The 15,928-nt window shown below is 40.6% G+C and overlaps 1 protein-coding gene across 14 annotated transcripts in view; it reads right to left on the reverse strand.

Annotated features, from left to right (window-relative positions):
• The window catches only part of LOC110530304 (ras GTPase-activating protein nGAP), an 89,067-nt gene that overhangs the window by 28,263 nt on the left and 44,876 nt on the right, over positions 1–15,928 (reverse strand). For 10 of the 14 annotated variants that reach the window (XM_090182250.1, XM_036985930.2, XM_036985928.2 and 7 more), the window contains one exon: positions 6,379–6,485. In XM_090182250.1, coding sequence (XP_090038376.1) covers positions 6,379–6,485 — 107 coding nt within the window. The remainder of the gene's footprint in view (positions 1–6,378; positions 6,486–15,928) is intronic. The other 4 variants (XM_090182251.1, XM_090182249.1, XM_036985927.2 and 1 more) reach the window with 1 other exon arrangement.

The following is a 15,928-nucleotide window of genomic DNA, read 5'->3' on the forward strand; positions in this document are numbered from 1 at the left end:
GATTATCAGTGGTCTTGTATGTCTTCCATTTCCTAATAATTGCTCCCACAGTTGATTTCTTCAAAACAAGCTGCTTACCTATTGCAGATTCAGTCTTCCCAGCCTGGTGCAGGTCTACAATTTTGTTTCTGGTGTCCTTTTACAGCTCTTTGGTCTTGGCCATAGTGGAGTTTGGAGTGTGACTGTTTGAGGTTGTGGACAGGTGTCTTTTATACTGATAACAAGTTCAAACAGGTCCCATTAATACAGGTAACGAGTGGAGGACAGAGGAGCCTCTTAAAGAAGTTACAGGTCTGTGAGAGCCAGAAATCTTGCTTGTTTGTAGGTGACCAAATGCTTATTTTCCACCATAATTTGCAAATAAATTCATAAAAAATCCTACAATGTGATTTTCTGGATTTTGTCTCATTTTGTCTGTCATAGTTGAAGTGTATCTATGATGAAAATGACAGGCCTCTCATCTTTTTAAGTGGGAGAACTTGCACAATTGGTGGCTGACTAAATACTTTTTTGCCCCACTGTATATATATATATATATATATATATATATATATATATATATATATATATATATATATATATATATATATATGTTGTTCTTTTATGACTTAATTGAATGGTTGAAAGAAGAAACTTGTAACTTTGAAATGATTCATAGCCAGATATTGTATATCTTGGAGTGGTGTATAATGCTTACCCTGGCCTGTATATTGACATAGGATATGGTAATGCAACACAGAGTACATATTGTGACCTCTGACAGTGAGAGAGTATTGCTAAGTCTAAACAGGAACGCCATGTTACTTATTAGCAAAGCTGCAATAAACACTAGGAAGTGCACTCCACTATAATTAGGTGTTGATATGCTTTGTAAAAATGATTCACAATGAGGAGTGGTAGAGAGAAATAAAACATTTTAAGTCCACAGAGAGCACAGGTACAGGAAGTCTGTCAGTTTTTTGAGTGCCAGGGACCTAGACATCTCTAATTAGAAGTGCTGATCTAGACACAGTGTTGCCTTTTAGATCATAATGAATAAGATTACACAGACCTGATCCTATCAGCACTCCCACTCTGAGAGACACACTGAATCTCTCTTACTTGAAACAGCCAGGTTACACCATTGAGAACATTCAGTGGTGGAAAAAGTACCCAATTGTCAAAGTATAGATACCTTAATAGAAACGTACTCAAGAAAAAGTTGGCCAGTAAAATACTACTTGAGCAAAAGTCTAAAAGTATTTGGTTTTAAATATACTTAAGTATCAAATGTAAAAAATAATTTTTAAATCTTTATATTAATCAAATCAAAATGTATTTGTCACATGCACCGAATAAAACATTTTCCTGTCCTGCTAAGCATTCAAAATGTAACAAGTACTTTTGGTTGTCAGGGAAAATGTATGGAATAAAAAGTACAATATTTTCTTTATGAATGTAGTGGAGTACAAGTTGTCAAAAATGTCAATAGTTAAGTACAGATACCTAAAAAAAAAAAAAACTACATTAGTAGTATTTTTAAGTATTTTTACTTTACACCACTGGGAACATTCCCATATTGTTGTGCAGGTAAAATAGCTTGTCTATAGAAACGGACAAACATTTAAGCAGACAAACATGAGTCACCTACCCACTAGTGGAAGTAGGCTAGACCCTTTGGTGAATCTAAAAAGCATGACATAGAAAAAAAATGTAAGCTATCAGAGACCTTTTTAAAAGTATAAGTTTTTCTTCAAATGTAGAAGTTGTTCTTCATCTATCCTTAACAAAATATTCTAAACGCGTAACAAGAAGCCATATAACAGGCCAGAGATATGAGTAACGGTGATGCATGGCCCAATTCTTTTGGCTATAAATATCACCAAAAGCATGTCTCTGAGTTTTCGCAGTCCTTTGAGGCACACTCCCACATAGTCTCTGATTAGCAAGCAAAAGTTTTCATATATATATATATATATATATATATATATATATATATATATATATATATATATATCTCATAACACACTTCCATATTTACTTCACAACACCTGCACAGAGTTGGTTCTAGACTTCAAGTCCATGTCTGAGAATGTGAAAAATGCTGATGCATTATGTGAGAAGCTATAATAAGGTAAGATTTAGCTAGATAAACCCACAGAGCTCCTATTAAATGAGTTCTATGTGTAATTCTATGGACAATCCCTCCTCCTTAGGCCAACACAATAATGACAAGTACTGCTTCACTTTGAGGAGGAGACCAGAATGACATGAATCAGAATGTAGCTCTATGAGAGACGTGGTGGTATAACAGAGAGGGCGGCAGGTAGTCTAGCGGTTAAGAGCGTTGGGCCAGTAAACTAATCCCCGATCTGGCAAGGTGGAAAAATAGGATGTTCTGCCCTTGAGCAACAACAACAACAGCTCCCTGGGCACCGATGACGTGGATGTCGATTAAGGCAGCCCTTCGCACCTCTCTGATTCAGAAGGGTTGGGTTAAATGCGGAAGATGCATTTCGGTTGAATGCATTCAGTTGTGCAACTGACTAAGTATCCCCTTTTCCTAACAAGGTTGAAGCACCCTATTCCCTGCATAGTGCACCCTATGGGCCATGGTCTAAATTACTGCATTACAGTGCATTCAGAAAGGATTTGCATTCCTAGACTTTTTTCACATTGTTGTATTACAAAGTGGGATTAAAATGTATTTAATTGTAATTTTTTGTCAACGATCTACAAAAAATATGAAAAATAAAACACCAATTTATCTGGATTACATAAGTATTCAACCCCTGAGTCAATACATGTTAGAGAGTCACCTTTCGCAGCGAGCTTTCCACACCTAGATTGTACAATATTTGCACATCATTATTTTTGTTTTGTTGGATTTGCCCCAAACATAACGCTTTGTATTCAGGACATAAAGTTAATTTGCCAAATTTTTTACAGTTTTACTTTAGTGTCTTATTGGAAATAGGATGCATGTTCTCAAATATTTTTTATTCTGTACCGCCTTTATTCTCGTCACTCTGTCATTTAGGTTAGTATTGTGGAGTAACTACAATGTTGTTCATCCATCCTCAGTTTCTCCTATCACGGCCTCATGGTGAAATCCTTGAATGGTTTCAAATCAAATCCAATTTTATTGGTCACATGCGCTGAATACAACAGGTGTAGACTTTACAATGAAATGCTTACTTACGAGCCCATTCCCAACAGTGTAGAGTTAAAAAGTAAGGAAAATATACATAATTGCTAAATAAAAAAGGAAATAGTAACACAAAAAAATAACGAGGCTATATACAAGGAGTACCAGTACTGAGTCAATGTGAAGGGGTATGAGGTAATTGCGGTAATACAGCATGAACATGTGGGTAAAGGTGACTAGGATATACAGTATAATAAAGGGAGCAGCAGAAGCATATGTGAATTGTGAAAGTGTGTGTGTGAGTGTGGCGTCAATATGCATGTGTGTGTGTGAGTATGTGGGTAGTGCACGTTTGCTCCTGCTCTCCCCGGCGCCAGGCTGCCCTGCATCACGCACGCCTATCATCCATTAAGCAACACCTGCCTTCCCTCGTCACGCGCATCAGCAATATTGGACTCACTCATCATCTGTTATTAGCTCCCCTATATTTGTCAGTTCCCCAGCTCCCCGCTTCTGCAGTAATTGTTTTTTGTTTGTGTTACTCGTTTGCTGACGCTGTTCCTGTCTCGTTCCATGTCCGTTGTTTATTAAATGTTTTACTTCCGGTACCTGCTTCGTCTCTTCAGAGTCCATCCATGTGACAGAATGCAGAAGCCATCACACGAAGCATCGGAGAGCACTGGCGTTCCGGTTGGTATCGGCTCTGGGTCGCCACCGATGGAACCGGGGTTGCCTAGCCAGCACACACACCAAACCGTGATGCAGCCAGTGAAGATGCTCTCAATATGCCAATTATTTTCAGCCTTTTGAAGAGCAAGAGGCATTGTCGTACCTTCTTCACGACTGTGTTGGTGTGTTTGGACCATTATAGGTCCTTAGTGATGTGGACACCAAGGAACTTTAAGCTCTCGACCCGCTCCACTACAGTCCCGTTGATGTGAATGGGGACATGTTTGGCCCTACATTTCCTGTAGTCCACAACAAGCTCCTTTGTATTGCCCATGTTGAGATAGAGGTTTTAGTCCTGGCACCACACTGCCAGGTCTTTGACCTCTTCCCTATAGGCCGTGCTCGTCGTCGGTGAGCAAACTTAATGATGGTGTTGGAGTCGTGCATGGCCACGCAGTAGTGGGTGAATATGGAGTACAGAAGGGGACTGAGCACGCACCCCTGAAGAGCCCCCCGTGTTGAAGGTCAGATTGGTGGATGTGTCGTTTCGAAATTCACCACCTGGGGACGGCCCGTCAGGAAGACCAGGATCCAGCTGCAGAGGGAGGTGTTCAGTCCTAGGGTCCTGAGTTTAGTGATGAGTTTGGAGGGAACTATGGTGTTGGACGCTGAGCTGTAGTCAATGAACGGCATTCTCACATAGGTCTCCCTTTTATCCAGATGGGAAAGGGCAGTGTGGAGTGCTGTTGGGGTGCTATGTGAATTAAAGTAGGTCCACGGTTAATGGGATGATGGTGGTGTGAGCCATGACCAGCCTTTTAAAGCATTTCATGGCTACAGATGTGAGTGCTACGGGGCGGTAGTCGTTTAGACAGTTTACCTTGCGTTATTTGGCACAGGGACTATGGTGGTTTGCTTGAAACATGTAGGTATTACAGACTGGGTCAGAGAGAGGATGAACATTTCAGTGAAGACACTTGCCAGCTAGTTAGAGCATGCTCTGAGTACGCGTCCTGGTAATCAATCTGGTCCTGCGACCTTGTGAATGTTAGCCTGTTTAAAGGTCTTACATCAGCTACGGAGAGCGTGATCATACAGTTGTTTGGAACAGCTGGTACTCTCACGCATGGTTCAGTGTTGCTTGCCTCGAAGCGAGCATAGAAGACATTTAGCTCGGCTGGTAGGCTTCCGTCACTGGGCAGCTCTCTGCTTGGTTTCCCTTTGTAATCCGGGATAGTTTGCAAGCCCTGCCACATCCAACAAGCCTTAGCGCCGGTGTAGTAGGATTCGATCTTAGTAATGCATTGACACTTTGCCTATTTGATGGTTCGTTGCAGGATGTAGCGGGATCACTTGTAAGCATCCGGATTAGTGTCCTGCTCTTTGTAAGTGGCAGCTCTAGCCTTTAGCTCAGTGTGAATGTTGCCTGTAATCCATGGCTTCTGGTTGGGATATGTACGTATGGTCACTGTGGGGACATCATCGATGTACTTATTAATGAAGCCGGTGACTGATGTGGTAAACTCCTCAATGGTATCAGATGAATCCCCGGAACATATTCCAATATCTGCTAGTGAAACAGTCCTGTAGCTTAGCATCCACTTCATCGGACCACTTCCGTATTGAGAGCGTCACTGGTACTTCCTGTTTGAGTTTTTGCTTTTTAACAGGAGGATAGAGTTAAGGTCCAATTTCCCAAATGAAGGGCGGGGGAGAGCTTTGTACATGTCTCTGTGTGTGGAGTAAAGGTGATCTAGAGTTGTTATCCCTCTAGTTGCACAGGTGACATATGCTGGTGGAAATGAAGTAAAACAGATTTCAGTTTTCCTGCATTAAAATCACCGGCCACTAGGAGCACCGCCTCTGGATGAGCATTTTCTTGTTTGCTTATGGCCTGATACAACTTTTGAGTGCCGTTGAGTGCGGTCTTAATGTCAACATCGGATTGTGATGGTAAATAGACGGCTACTTTAAATTACAGATGAAAACTCTTGGTAAATAGTATAGTCTACAGCTTACCATGAGGTACTCTAACTCAGAATAGCAGAACCTTAATATTGGAGATCGGAGATGTTGTTAATAAAAAAGACATACACCACCCCCCCTGATCTTACCCAACTCGGACGTTCTGTCCTGCTGGTGCAAAGAAAAAACAACTAGATTGATATTATCCATGTCCTAGGATGGAATAGGAAGACCATGTTTATAGCGGAGAGTTTTACCACTGACTGAGCTGCTGAAAGCCCATGGCCATCAATGGGGCTTTGGGGAGTTTTAACTGAAATAAAGTCTAATCAAGTACAGAGAGTGTTGGGTCTGCAGTCTGCCCATATGCTTCAAACAAGAGAAAGACTTCTGGATATCAAACTTATATAAAATAGCAAAATAATATAAAACGGCAACAAATATTAATGGCTTCCAACACAAGTTATTGTACGTCAAACTGTACAAAGAGGCTTAAAATGTCTAATGTGTGCGTTTTTTTCTGAGGGGTTTGTTATAAAGCAAAAGACAAGTTTTCGTTGGACATCCGTGTACATTGGACAATAAACATATTTTCTAATCATAACAATAGCACTCACTGGTACTTTGAAGGGAGATGAGTTGGGTACGTCCAGGGATATGTTCTTCTCTGAATTCCCCAGGCCTGTGATACTCCGCCTCCTGGGGGACCTCTCAGCAGACACTTCTGTGGACAAGAGAGAGAGAGAACGAGAGCGAGCAAGAGAAAGATAGAGCGACAGAGAGATTAGACAGGACAGACAAGAGGAGTGAGTCTGCACTTTACTCCACTAACTCAATACTACTCAATCAATCAAGCTAGCTGCCTTGGACTGGGGGAGGTTGAGTTATATGAACACAGATTCTGCCACATTTGGGAGAGGGAGCCAGAGTGATGGGTGAACAAGCTGTTGACGATATCTAGATCACCAAGGACGAGACTGAGGTGGGCTGTATCGAGCAAGCAATTACCTCAAGCCACAGGCTGCCACGAGTCTGTGTTGTGGTCCCCCAAAAGACAAGCTATAGCATTGAATTAATGCACTAACTCAAGTAAAATAAATCTCAGAATGCTATTCAGAGGGGTCTGTAATTCATTGACATTGAGGTTCCTGCTATAAGGTCACATAGTGTTATTTGCTTCCCTGTAATCCTCTGTGAACATTCTGGATGATAAAATAAAAACATGACAATATTAATCTAATTCTCTGTAGAAGATTTTATTGTTGGTCTGTTCTGACAAACGATTCTGTCTCTTTCAGTAAGGTTATGGCTATGTGCGTCAAGGATGAGGATGGACTCAACCCACATTTAATTTTCCCTCTGGTGGTCTCAGTTTACAGTGGCAGGGCAAGGCCATTATCATGGGACTCCAGCTGCCAGCTGCTAGAACCTAGTAAGCCTGGGCACCGGAGTGTCAGCTCAGCCTAGTCTCCTGGAGCAGAGCTGCCCTCAACTGAAAAACACCCCAATTTCTCATCCCTGAGTCCCTGGCTATATCCCAAATGACACCTTAATACCTATATCAGGGGTCGGAAACAGGCTGCCCATGGGCCAAAAAATACAAAAGTCACCAGGAATTCAGGACCACCGACTGGGGCGAAGGCACACAGCCAAGAAAACGCAGGAGTGGATTCGGGACAAGTCTCTGAATGTCCTTGAGTGGCCCAGCCAGAGCCCGAACTTGAACCTGATCGAACATCTCTGGAGAGACCTGAAAACAGCTGTGCAGCAACGCTCCCCATCCAACCGGACAGAGCTTGAGATGATTAGAGTAGAATTAGAGAAACTCTAAATACAGGTGTGCCAAGCTTGTAACCCAAAAAGACTCACGGCTGTAATCGCTGCCAAAGGTGCTTCCAACAAAGTACTGAGTAAAGGGTCTGAAAACGTATGTAAATGTAATATTTTATTTCATATTTTGGCAACATTTTCTAAAACCTGTTTTTGCTTTGCCATTATGGGGTATTGTGTGTAGATTGATGAGGGGGGGAAACTATGAAATCCAAACTATTTCATCCATTTTAAAATAAGGTTGTAAAGTACATTTTTTGGGGGAAAGTCAAGGGTTCTGAATAGTTTCCGAATGCACTGTATACTTGTCATTTTTGGTCAATGATCTACACAATATACCTTGATTAGATGAGTATTCAACCCTCTGAGTCAATAAATGTTAGAAACACCTTTGGCAGCGATTACAGCTGTTGTATTTTGGGGTAAGCCTCTAAGAGCTTTGCACACCTGTATTGTGCAATATTTGCCCATTCTTTTCAAAATTCTTAAAGCTCTGTCAAGGTGTTGGGGATCATTTCTAGACAGCAATTTAAGTCTTGCCATAGATTTTCAAGCAGATTTAAGTCAAACCTGTAACTTGTTCACTCAGGAACAATCACCATCTTCTTGGTAAGCAACTCCAGTGTAGATTGTACTTGGTGTTGTAGGTTATTGTCCTTCTGAAAGGTGAATTCCTCTCCCAGTGTCTGGTGTAAAGCATGTTTTCCTGTAGGATTTTGCTTGTGCTTAGCTCAATCCTGTTTCTTTTTATCCTGAAAAACTCCCCAGTCTTTGCCGATGTCAAGCATACCAATACCATGATGCAGCCACCACCATACTTGAAAATAAAGAGGCAGTTACTCAGTGATACGTGTGCCCCGAACATAACACTTTGCACTTAGTCTAAAAAGTGTATTCCTTTGCAGTGTCTTTTTGCAGTATTACTTTAGTGCCTTGTTGTATACATATTTCTGAATATTTTAGTTCTGTATATTTGTATTCTTTTCACCCTGTCATGTTGGTCATTATTGTGGAGTCACTACAATGTTGTTGATCCTTACTCAGTTTCCTCCCATCACAGCCACAGTTTTACCATCACCAATGGCCTCATGGTGACATCCCTAAGCAGTTTCCTTCCTGTCCATGCAGCTCAGTTCAGAATCTTTGATGTGTCTGGGTGGTTTAATACATCATCCACAGCATAATTATTAGCTTGACCATGCTTAAAGATATATTCAATGTCTGATTTGCTACTGTTACCCATCTACCTACAACTGCCTTTCTTTATAAACTTTTGAAAAGCTCCCTGGTCTTTGTAGTTGAATCTGTGCTTGGAATTCAATACTTGACTGAGGGACCTTACAGATGTACTGTATGTATGGGGGACAAAGGAAGGAATAGTCATTAAAAAATCATGTCAACCCCTATTATTTAGTCCAAATATCTTTAGTGATTTGTTAAGCCACATTTTACTTCAGAACTAATTTAGGCTTGCCTAACAAAGGGGGTGACTACTTATTCAACAAATATTTTAGTTATTAAATTTGTAAACATTTCTAGAGTTTTATTTTCACTGACATTATGGAGTATTTTGTCTAGATCAATGAAAGAAAATGACAAATAAAATCTATTTCAATCCCACTTTGTAACAGTTCAAGGGAGGTGTAGACTCTATATAGACACTATGTGTAATCAATGTATGAAATTTATATTTTCAAATACAAATCTCTTTTTGTGCTTAGTTATGGTCAATTTGTGTACAAATTATAATTATGTTCCAGCCCCCCCCCCCCGACCATCTGTTTCACCAAAAATTAGACCCATAGCTGAATCTATATTTGAACAAAAATATAAAACGCAACACATTCATTTATTAATATTGTGTTACAATTCATATGAGGAAAATCGGTCAATTGAAATAAATTCATTAGGTCCAAATCTATATTTTTGTAAAGTGTAGTTTCCTACCCAACTTATATAGTGCACTACTTTTGACCAATGTCCTGGTCAAAAGCAATGCACTATATAGGGAATAGAGGGCCATTTAGAACACATTCCTAGACTTCCACAGTCAGTTCTGCTGCTGCTGCAGCTGTATACAAGACTACCGTCTGCCTTATCAATGCTTCACGGAGCAAAGAAAGCCACGTCTTCCAAATACAGAAGTCCCAAACTGTCCGTCACATTGAGATCGCTGGCCGATATCCAGGGAGCTATTGATTGGAAGCTAAATTTAGCCCCTTGAGGATAAGCCCTGTGCGACATGAATGCAGCCTGTGCTGTGAAAGAAGAAGCCAGAACCATTTAATGCTCAGTAAAGAAAACAAGTTTTACTGGACAAGATAATGAACTGAGAACGTCTAGGCTAGAGCAACACCACATACGGTGACCGATCCCGCATTTCAGACAGGTTGTGAGACAGCAGTCAGCTATTAAAAAGGCTACTTTGCAAAGTGCTATATCAAGTTATTCCTCAGACACTGTCCTCTTGGCACCCCTGGCAGTAGCCCGATTGGTCTTATAAACATTGCATGCATCATAATTCAGAGCCCAGCATGCATAGCATGCATTTATTTGTAAGCTACAGTACTAGTCAAAAGTTTGGACACACCTACTCATTCAAGGGTTTTTCTTTATTTGTACTATTTTCTACATTGTAGAATAATAGTGAAGACATGAAAACTATGAAATAACACATATGGAATCATGTAGTAAACAAAACAGTGTTGAGCAAATCAAAATATATTTTATCATCTTTGAGATTCTTCAAAGTAGCCACCCTTTGCCTTGATGACAGTTTTGCACACTCTTGACATTCTCTCAACCAGCTTCACCTGGAATGCTTTTCCAACAGTCTTGAAGGAGTTCCCACATATGCTGAGCACATGTTGGTTGATTTTCCTTTTACTCTGCGTTCCAACTCATCCCAAACCATCTCATGTGGGTTGAGGTCGGGTGATTCTGGAGGCCAGGTCATCTGATGCAGCACTCCATCACTGTTTTTATTGGTCAAATTGCCCTTACACAGTCTGGGAGGTGTGTTGTGTCATTGACCTGTTGAAAAACAAATGATAGTGGGACTAAGCGCAAACACGATGGGATGGCGTATCGCTACAAAATAATGTGGTAGCCATGCTGGTTAAGTGTGCCTTGAATTCTAAATAAATCACTGACAGTGTCACCAGCAAAGCACCATCACACCTCCTCCTCCTCCATGCTCCACTATGGGAACCACACATGAGGAGATAATCCATTCACCTACTCTGCTTCTCATAAATACATTACGGTTGGAACCAAAAATCTCAAATTTGGACTCATTAGACCAAAGGACAGATTTCCCCAGGTCTAATGTACATTGCTCATGTTTCTTTGCCCAAGCAAGTCTTTTCTTCTTATTGGCGTCCTTTACTAGCGGTTCCTTTGCAGCAATTTGACCATGAAGACCTTATTCACAAAGTATCCTCTGAACAGTTGATGTTGAGATGTGTCTGTTACTTGAACTCTGTGAAACATTTATTTGGGCTGCAATTTCTGAGGCTGGTAACTTTAATGAATTATTCCTCTGCATCAGAGGTAACTCTGGGTCTTCCTTTCCTGTGGCCGTCTTCATGAGAGCAAGTTTCATCATAGCTCTTGATGGTTTTTGCGACTGCACTTGAAGAAACTTTCAAAGTTCTTGACATTTTCAGGATTGACTGACCTTCATGTCTTAAAGTAATGATGGACCGTCGTTTCTCTTTGGTTATTTGAGCGGTTCTTGCCATAATATGGACTTGGTCTTTTACCAAATAGGTCTATCTTCTGTATATCACCCCTACCTTGTCACAACACAACTGATTGGCTCAAACACATTAATAAGGAAAGAAATTCCACAAATTAACTTTTAACAATTAATTAATTGAAATGCATTCCAGGTGACTACATCATGAAGCTGGTTGAGAGAATGCCACTTTTTTTGGTTACTACCATGATTCCATATGTGTCCTTTTATAGTTTTCATGTCTTCACTATGATTCTACAATATAGAAAATAGTACAAATATGAGTAGATGTCCAAACTTTTGACTGGTACTGTACTTGTGTGCTGCTATAGCCCCTTGCTTTAGCTACAGTCAAGGAGTTTGCTAAATCATTTCATAAAGAAACTGATAAAACAGCCATGCAAATGTACTGTGTACACATGCCAACAAAAAGGAACGAGGTTGGTAGCTAGCTAAGTGTGTCATTGTAGAAAAGTATTTATAAACAAAAACATCCAACCGCTTAAAAGTTTAGTTCATTTTCGTTTTATTATCAATACAATAGGCTATCATTGATTTTGGCCCAATAGGTCTGACATATTACCTCTTTCAAGGAGCTTTCTGTTTTGGTAGAGTTATTTTGCCTAAAAACCTTTACAGCTAGGCTATATATCAAATTAATTTGAATGAATATTCCAAATGCAATAATCATTTTTTCTTATGAGAGTTTATGTCTGCTTGTGTACATGTTTTCAACTGCATTTGAGGTTTGGTCCAACAGAATCGGTCATAAGGAAATTGAGACATTGTTTTACTGTAAAAGAGTTGAAGTTACCCTTTTTATGTCTCAACTCCTCAAATTGTGTGCAGAGAAGACACTACTAAAACAGGAGTATCAATGAACATTGATTCTGGAAAATGAATGCTCAGCTCGTTGCGCGTGGCATTGAAGTAATACGTACCGCTGGCAGCATTTAAGTCAAAGACCTACACTAGCTGTCCAGCCTGTTTATAAATGTACAATAAGCATAAAAACACAATTATATAAAGGAATTAGCAAAACATTCTTATTTTGAGAAACAAAGTGGACAGGCTAGCATACTGTTCATACAGTTGGAGACAGACAGAAGGGAGTGTTCATAACAATTCAACTGTTCTGCCTTGTTGGCTAGAAAATAGATTCAAGTTGGCTAAACTTGAAATATAAAGATTAGCTGTCTGGCTACTCACTAGCATGTGGGCTTGTGCTTGAGGAATTGTTTATGAGACCTGTGTTCATTTTAATTTTCTAAAATGCCTGCTACAAAAAGTATGTCATTATTAGTGAATGTGCATTATGCATGGTTCTGGTAACATTTAACAAAAATTGCATTTTCATAGGCGGACTTCAAAGCCAGATCAGTGATTATTGCAAAAAATAATAACATTATGAGTAGGGCATATAATTTCACACACCCTGAATGCATTACATTATTACTGACTGTTTGAAATGCAGTGTATTTGACATTTAAATTGTAAAACGTTTATTTTGAGATTTGTTAAAAATATATATTTGATACACAGTGAAATTCCCATACGTAAAAATATTTTTTTAAAAAGCAGATTTTTAGGCCATGTCGCCCAGCCCTAATTCATGTTTTCCATATGACAATAAAAATTAATACACATTACAATTAAAGTAATTTAAATGTATTATCACGCCGATTGAGGAGCATATAAAAATGTAGGCTACATGTCTGATTAGGCATATATCCATTACTTTGTGTCTAGGCTTATTGTGGTGCCAATTTAAGGTAGGCTATCATTAGACTAATTAAGCTTTCATTTGTATTTATAGACAAGACGCAGCAGCAACGCACTTTGCAGGAGAAATACACATTCCAAGATTACTTTTCTGCCCGTAAAGTCCCAGCAGTGTCACAGGAGAAAAAGATTCGACGAGGCTTTCTTTGAAATTGTTCACTTGGACTATGAGCTCGTAACAAAAAAGGAGAACGGGAAGGGATGTGGTACTTTTCAAGTGCAGCACAACCAGGCTACACACTGCCTTGCTAATAGTACGGTCTGAGACACCCTCATGTCTCATGCCCTCAAAGAAATGGAAGCCAAGCTGAGAGAACTATTTCAACTTGGTGATGGTTTCGTTGTGTCAACGGACATTTGGATTAGCAGAAGGGGACAGTTTACTGGGGATTGTCGCCAGTTTCATTGAAGGAAAATATAAATGCCACACGGTGTTGTTGTATGTGCTCGCAGCTCAAGGACACCACACATCAAAGGCCATTTAGCAGAAATATGAAAGTGTCCTGAGGAACTGGTACGTGCAGCGACAGGTGAACATCCAGCAAGTGGTGACTGACAGCGTAAGCAACATGGTCGAGGCCTTCAACTTACCTGGTTTTGAGGAGATCAATGATGATGGACAGGAGGAAAATGAGGCATCCGACATGGAGGAGGGCGCGCCACCTGGGATCTCTCAGTTCCAAACTGACCATATAGCCAACAACGTGGACATGATGGTAAACCACTACTTCAAAGTAAAATCTCCATTTACAGTGCCCAATTCACATGCTCAGGCTCGCAATGAAGGATTCCTTTAACATATATGATGGGGTGAGTGGACAGATCCAGAAAGTGGGGAAACTTGTGAAAAGCATTAGGAAGTGTACATTGAACACAGAGGAAAGGGACAGATTGGGAGTGCGTCCCAAATCAGTCTGCATGACAAGATGGAAGAGCCAATTACGCATGATTGAATCTGTGTTGAAGATGTTCGAAAAACACCCCTTGTGGCAAAACAAACCGAAGTCTACCTTCGATGATGTAAAACTCACCTTAAACGAAGTGCGTCGCCTACAGGTCCTGGCCGAGGTTCTGACACCACTAACTGACCTCAAAAAGAGTTAGGGACCCTAGGCATGAATCTCCCTGCCTTGTCTGAAATAAATAAACTGTTGACTACTGTGTCTGACCATAGACATTGCTGCTTTTGCAGAAACACAATCAGATAACGTTTCCACTGGGTACAGGCGGTACTAGAATGATAAACATCTTGTCTAGCCGCTGTCCTGGACCCCAGGTTTAAAAGTTAGTGGGAGATAAGGGATAAACTGGTGCGTAATCTCTTGGAGAGATGAGACCTCTTTATGAAGGAAACCGAGGCTATCAACGCTCCTCTGGCAGGTGCATCTGCCATACCAGTAGCACCAGCAGTACCTATCCCTGCCCCTTAGCAAAACAAAGTGCCCAAAAGACCTTGCATGTTCAGATTCTACTTCATTCAACAGCAGCAGTCCTCTATAGACAAGAAAGAAGAGGTAGAGGAGTACTTAACGGCTGTGAGAAGCAATGCAGACGAGGATGTTATCACCTTTTGGAAAGACAACTCTGTATCCCTTCTCCCACCTGGCAAGAGTGGCCCGAAGGGTGTTTAGCATCCCCAGTGGTTCTGCAGAGTGTATTCTCCACTGCTGGCCTCTGCTGGCACCATCTCATGAGCCTGAATCTAGAGACTCTGGCCAAACTTCTAATAGTTCATTCGAAAGGCACTGAGCCTAATAAGTAGGGTGTTCACCCATAAAATTATTAATTAATTCAAGGTTTATACAAATTCTAAACCCCATATTCTAAACCCCATGTTTCTACCATACAGTGGGGCAAAAAAGTATTTAGTCAGCCACCAATTGTGCAAGTTCTCCCACTTAAAAAGATGAGAGAGGCCTGTAATTTTCCTCATAGGTACACTTCAACTATAACAGACAAAATGAGAAAAAGAAATCCAGAGAATCACATGGTTGGATTTTTAATTAATTTATTTGAAAATTATGGTGGAAAATAAGTATTTGATCACCTACAAACAAGCAAGATTTCTGGCTCTCACAGACCTGTAACTTCTTTAAGAGGCTCCTCTGTCCTCCACTCGTTACCTGTATTAAATGGCACCTGTTTGAACTTGTTATCAGTATAAAAGACACCTGTCCAGAACCTCAAACAGTCACACTCCAAACTCCACTATGGCCAAGACCAAAGAGCTATCAAAGGACACCAGAAACAAAATTGTAGACCTGCACCAGGCTGGGAAGACTGAATCTGCAATAGGTAAGCAGCTTGGTTTGAAGAAATCAACTGCGGGAGCAATTATTAGGAAATGGAAGACATACAAGACCACTGATAATCTCCCTCGATTTGGGGCTCCACGCAAGATCTCATGACCTGCAGAGAGCTGGGACCAAAGTAACAAAGCCTACCATCAGTAACACACTACGCCGCCAGGGACTCAAATCCTGCAGTGCCAGACGTGTCCCCCTGCTTAAGCCAGTACATGTCCAGGCCCGTCTGAAGTTTGCTAGAGAGCATTTGGATGATCCAGAAGAAGATTGGGAGAATGTCATATGGTCAGATGAAACCAAAATATAATTTTTGGGTAAAACCTCAACTCGTCGTGTTTGGAGGACAAAGAATGCAGAGTTGCATCCAAAGAACACCATACCTACTGTGAAGCATGGGGGTGGAAACATCATGCTTTGGGGCTGTTTTTCTGCAAAGGGACCAGGACGACTGATCCGTGTAAAGGAAAGAATGAATGGGGCCATGTATCGTGAGATTTTGAGTGAAAACCT

This window comes from Oncorhynchus mykiss, chromosome 8 (assembly GCF_057628025.1).
Source record: "Oncorhynchus mykiss isolate SJ-2025 chromosome 8, ASM5762802v1, whole genome shotgun sequence".
Taxonomy (NCBI): Eukaryota; Metazoa; Chordata; class Actinopteri; order Salmoniformes; family Salmonidae; genus Oncorhynchus; species Oncorhynchus mykiss.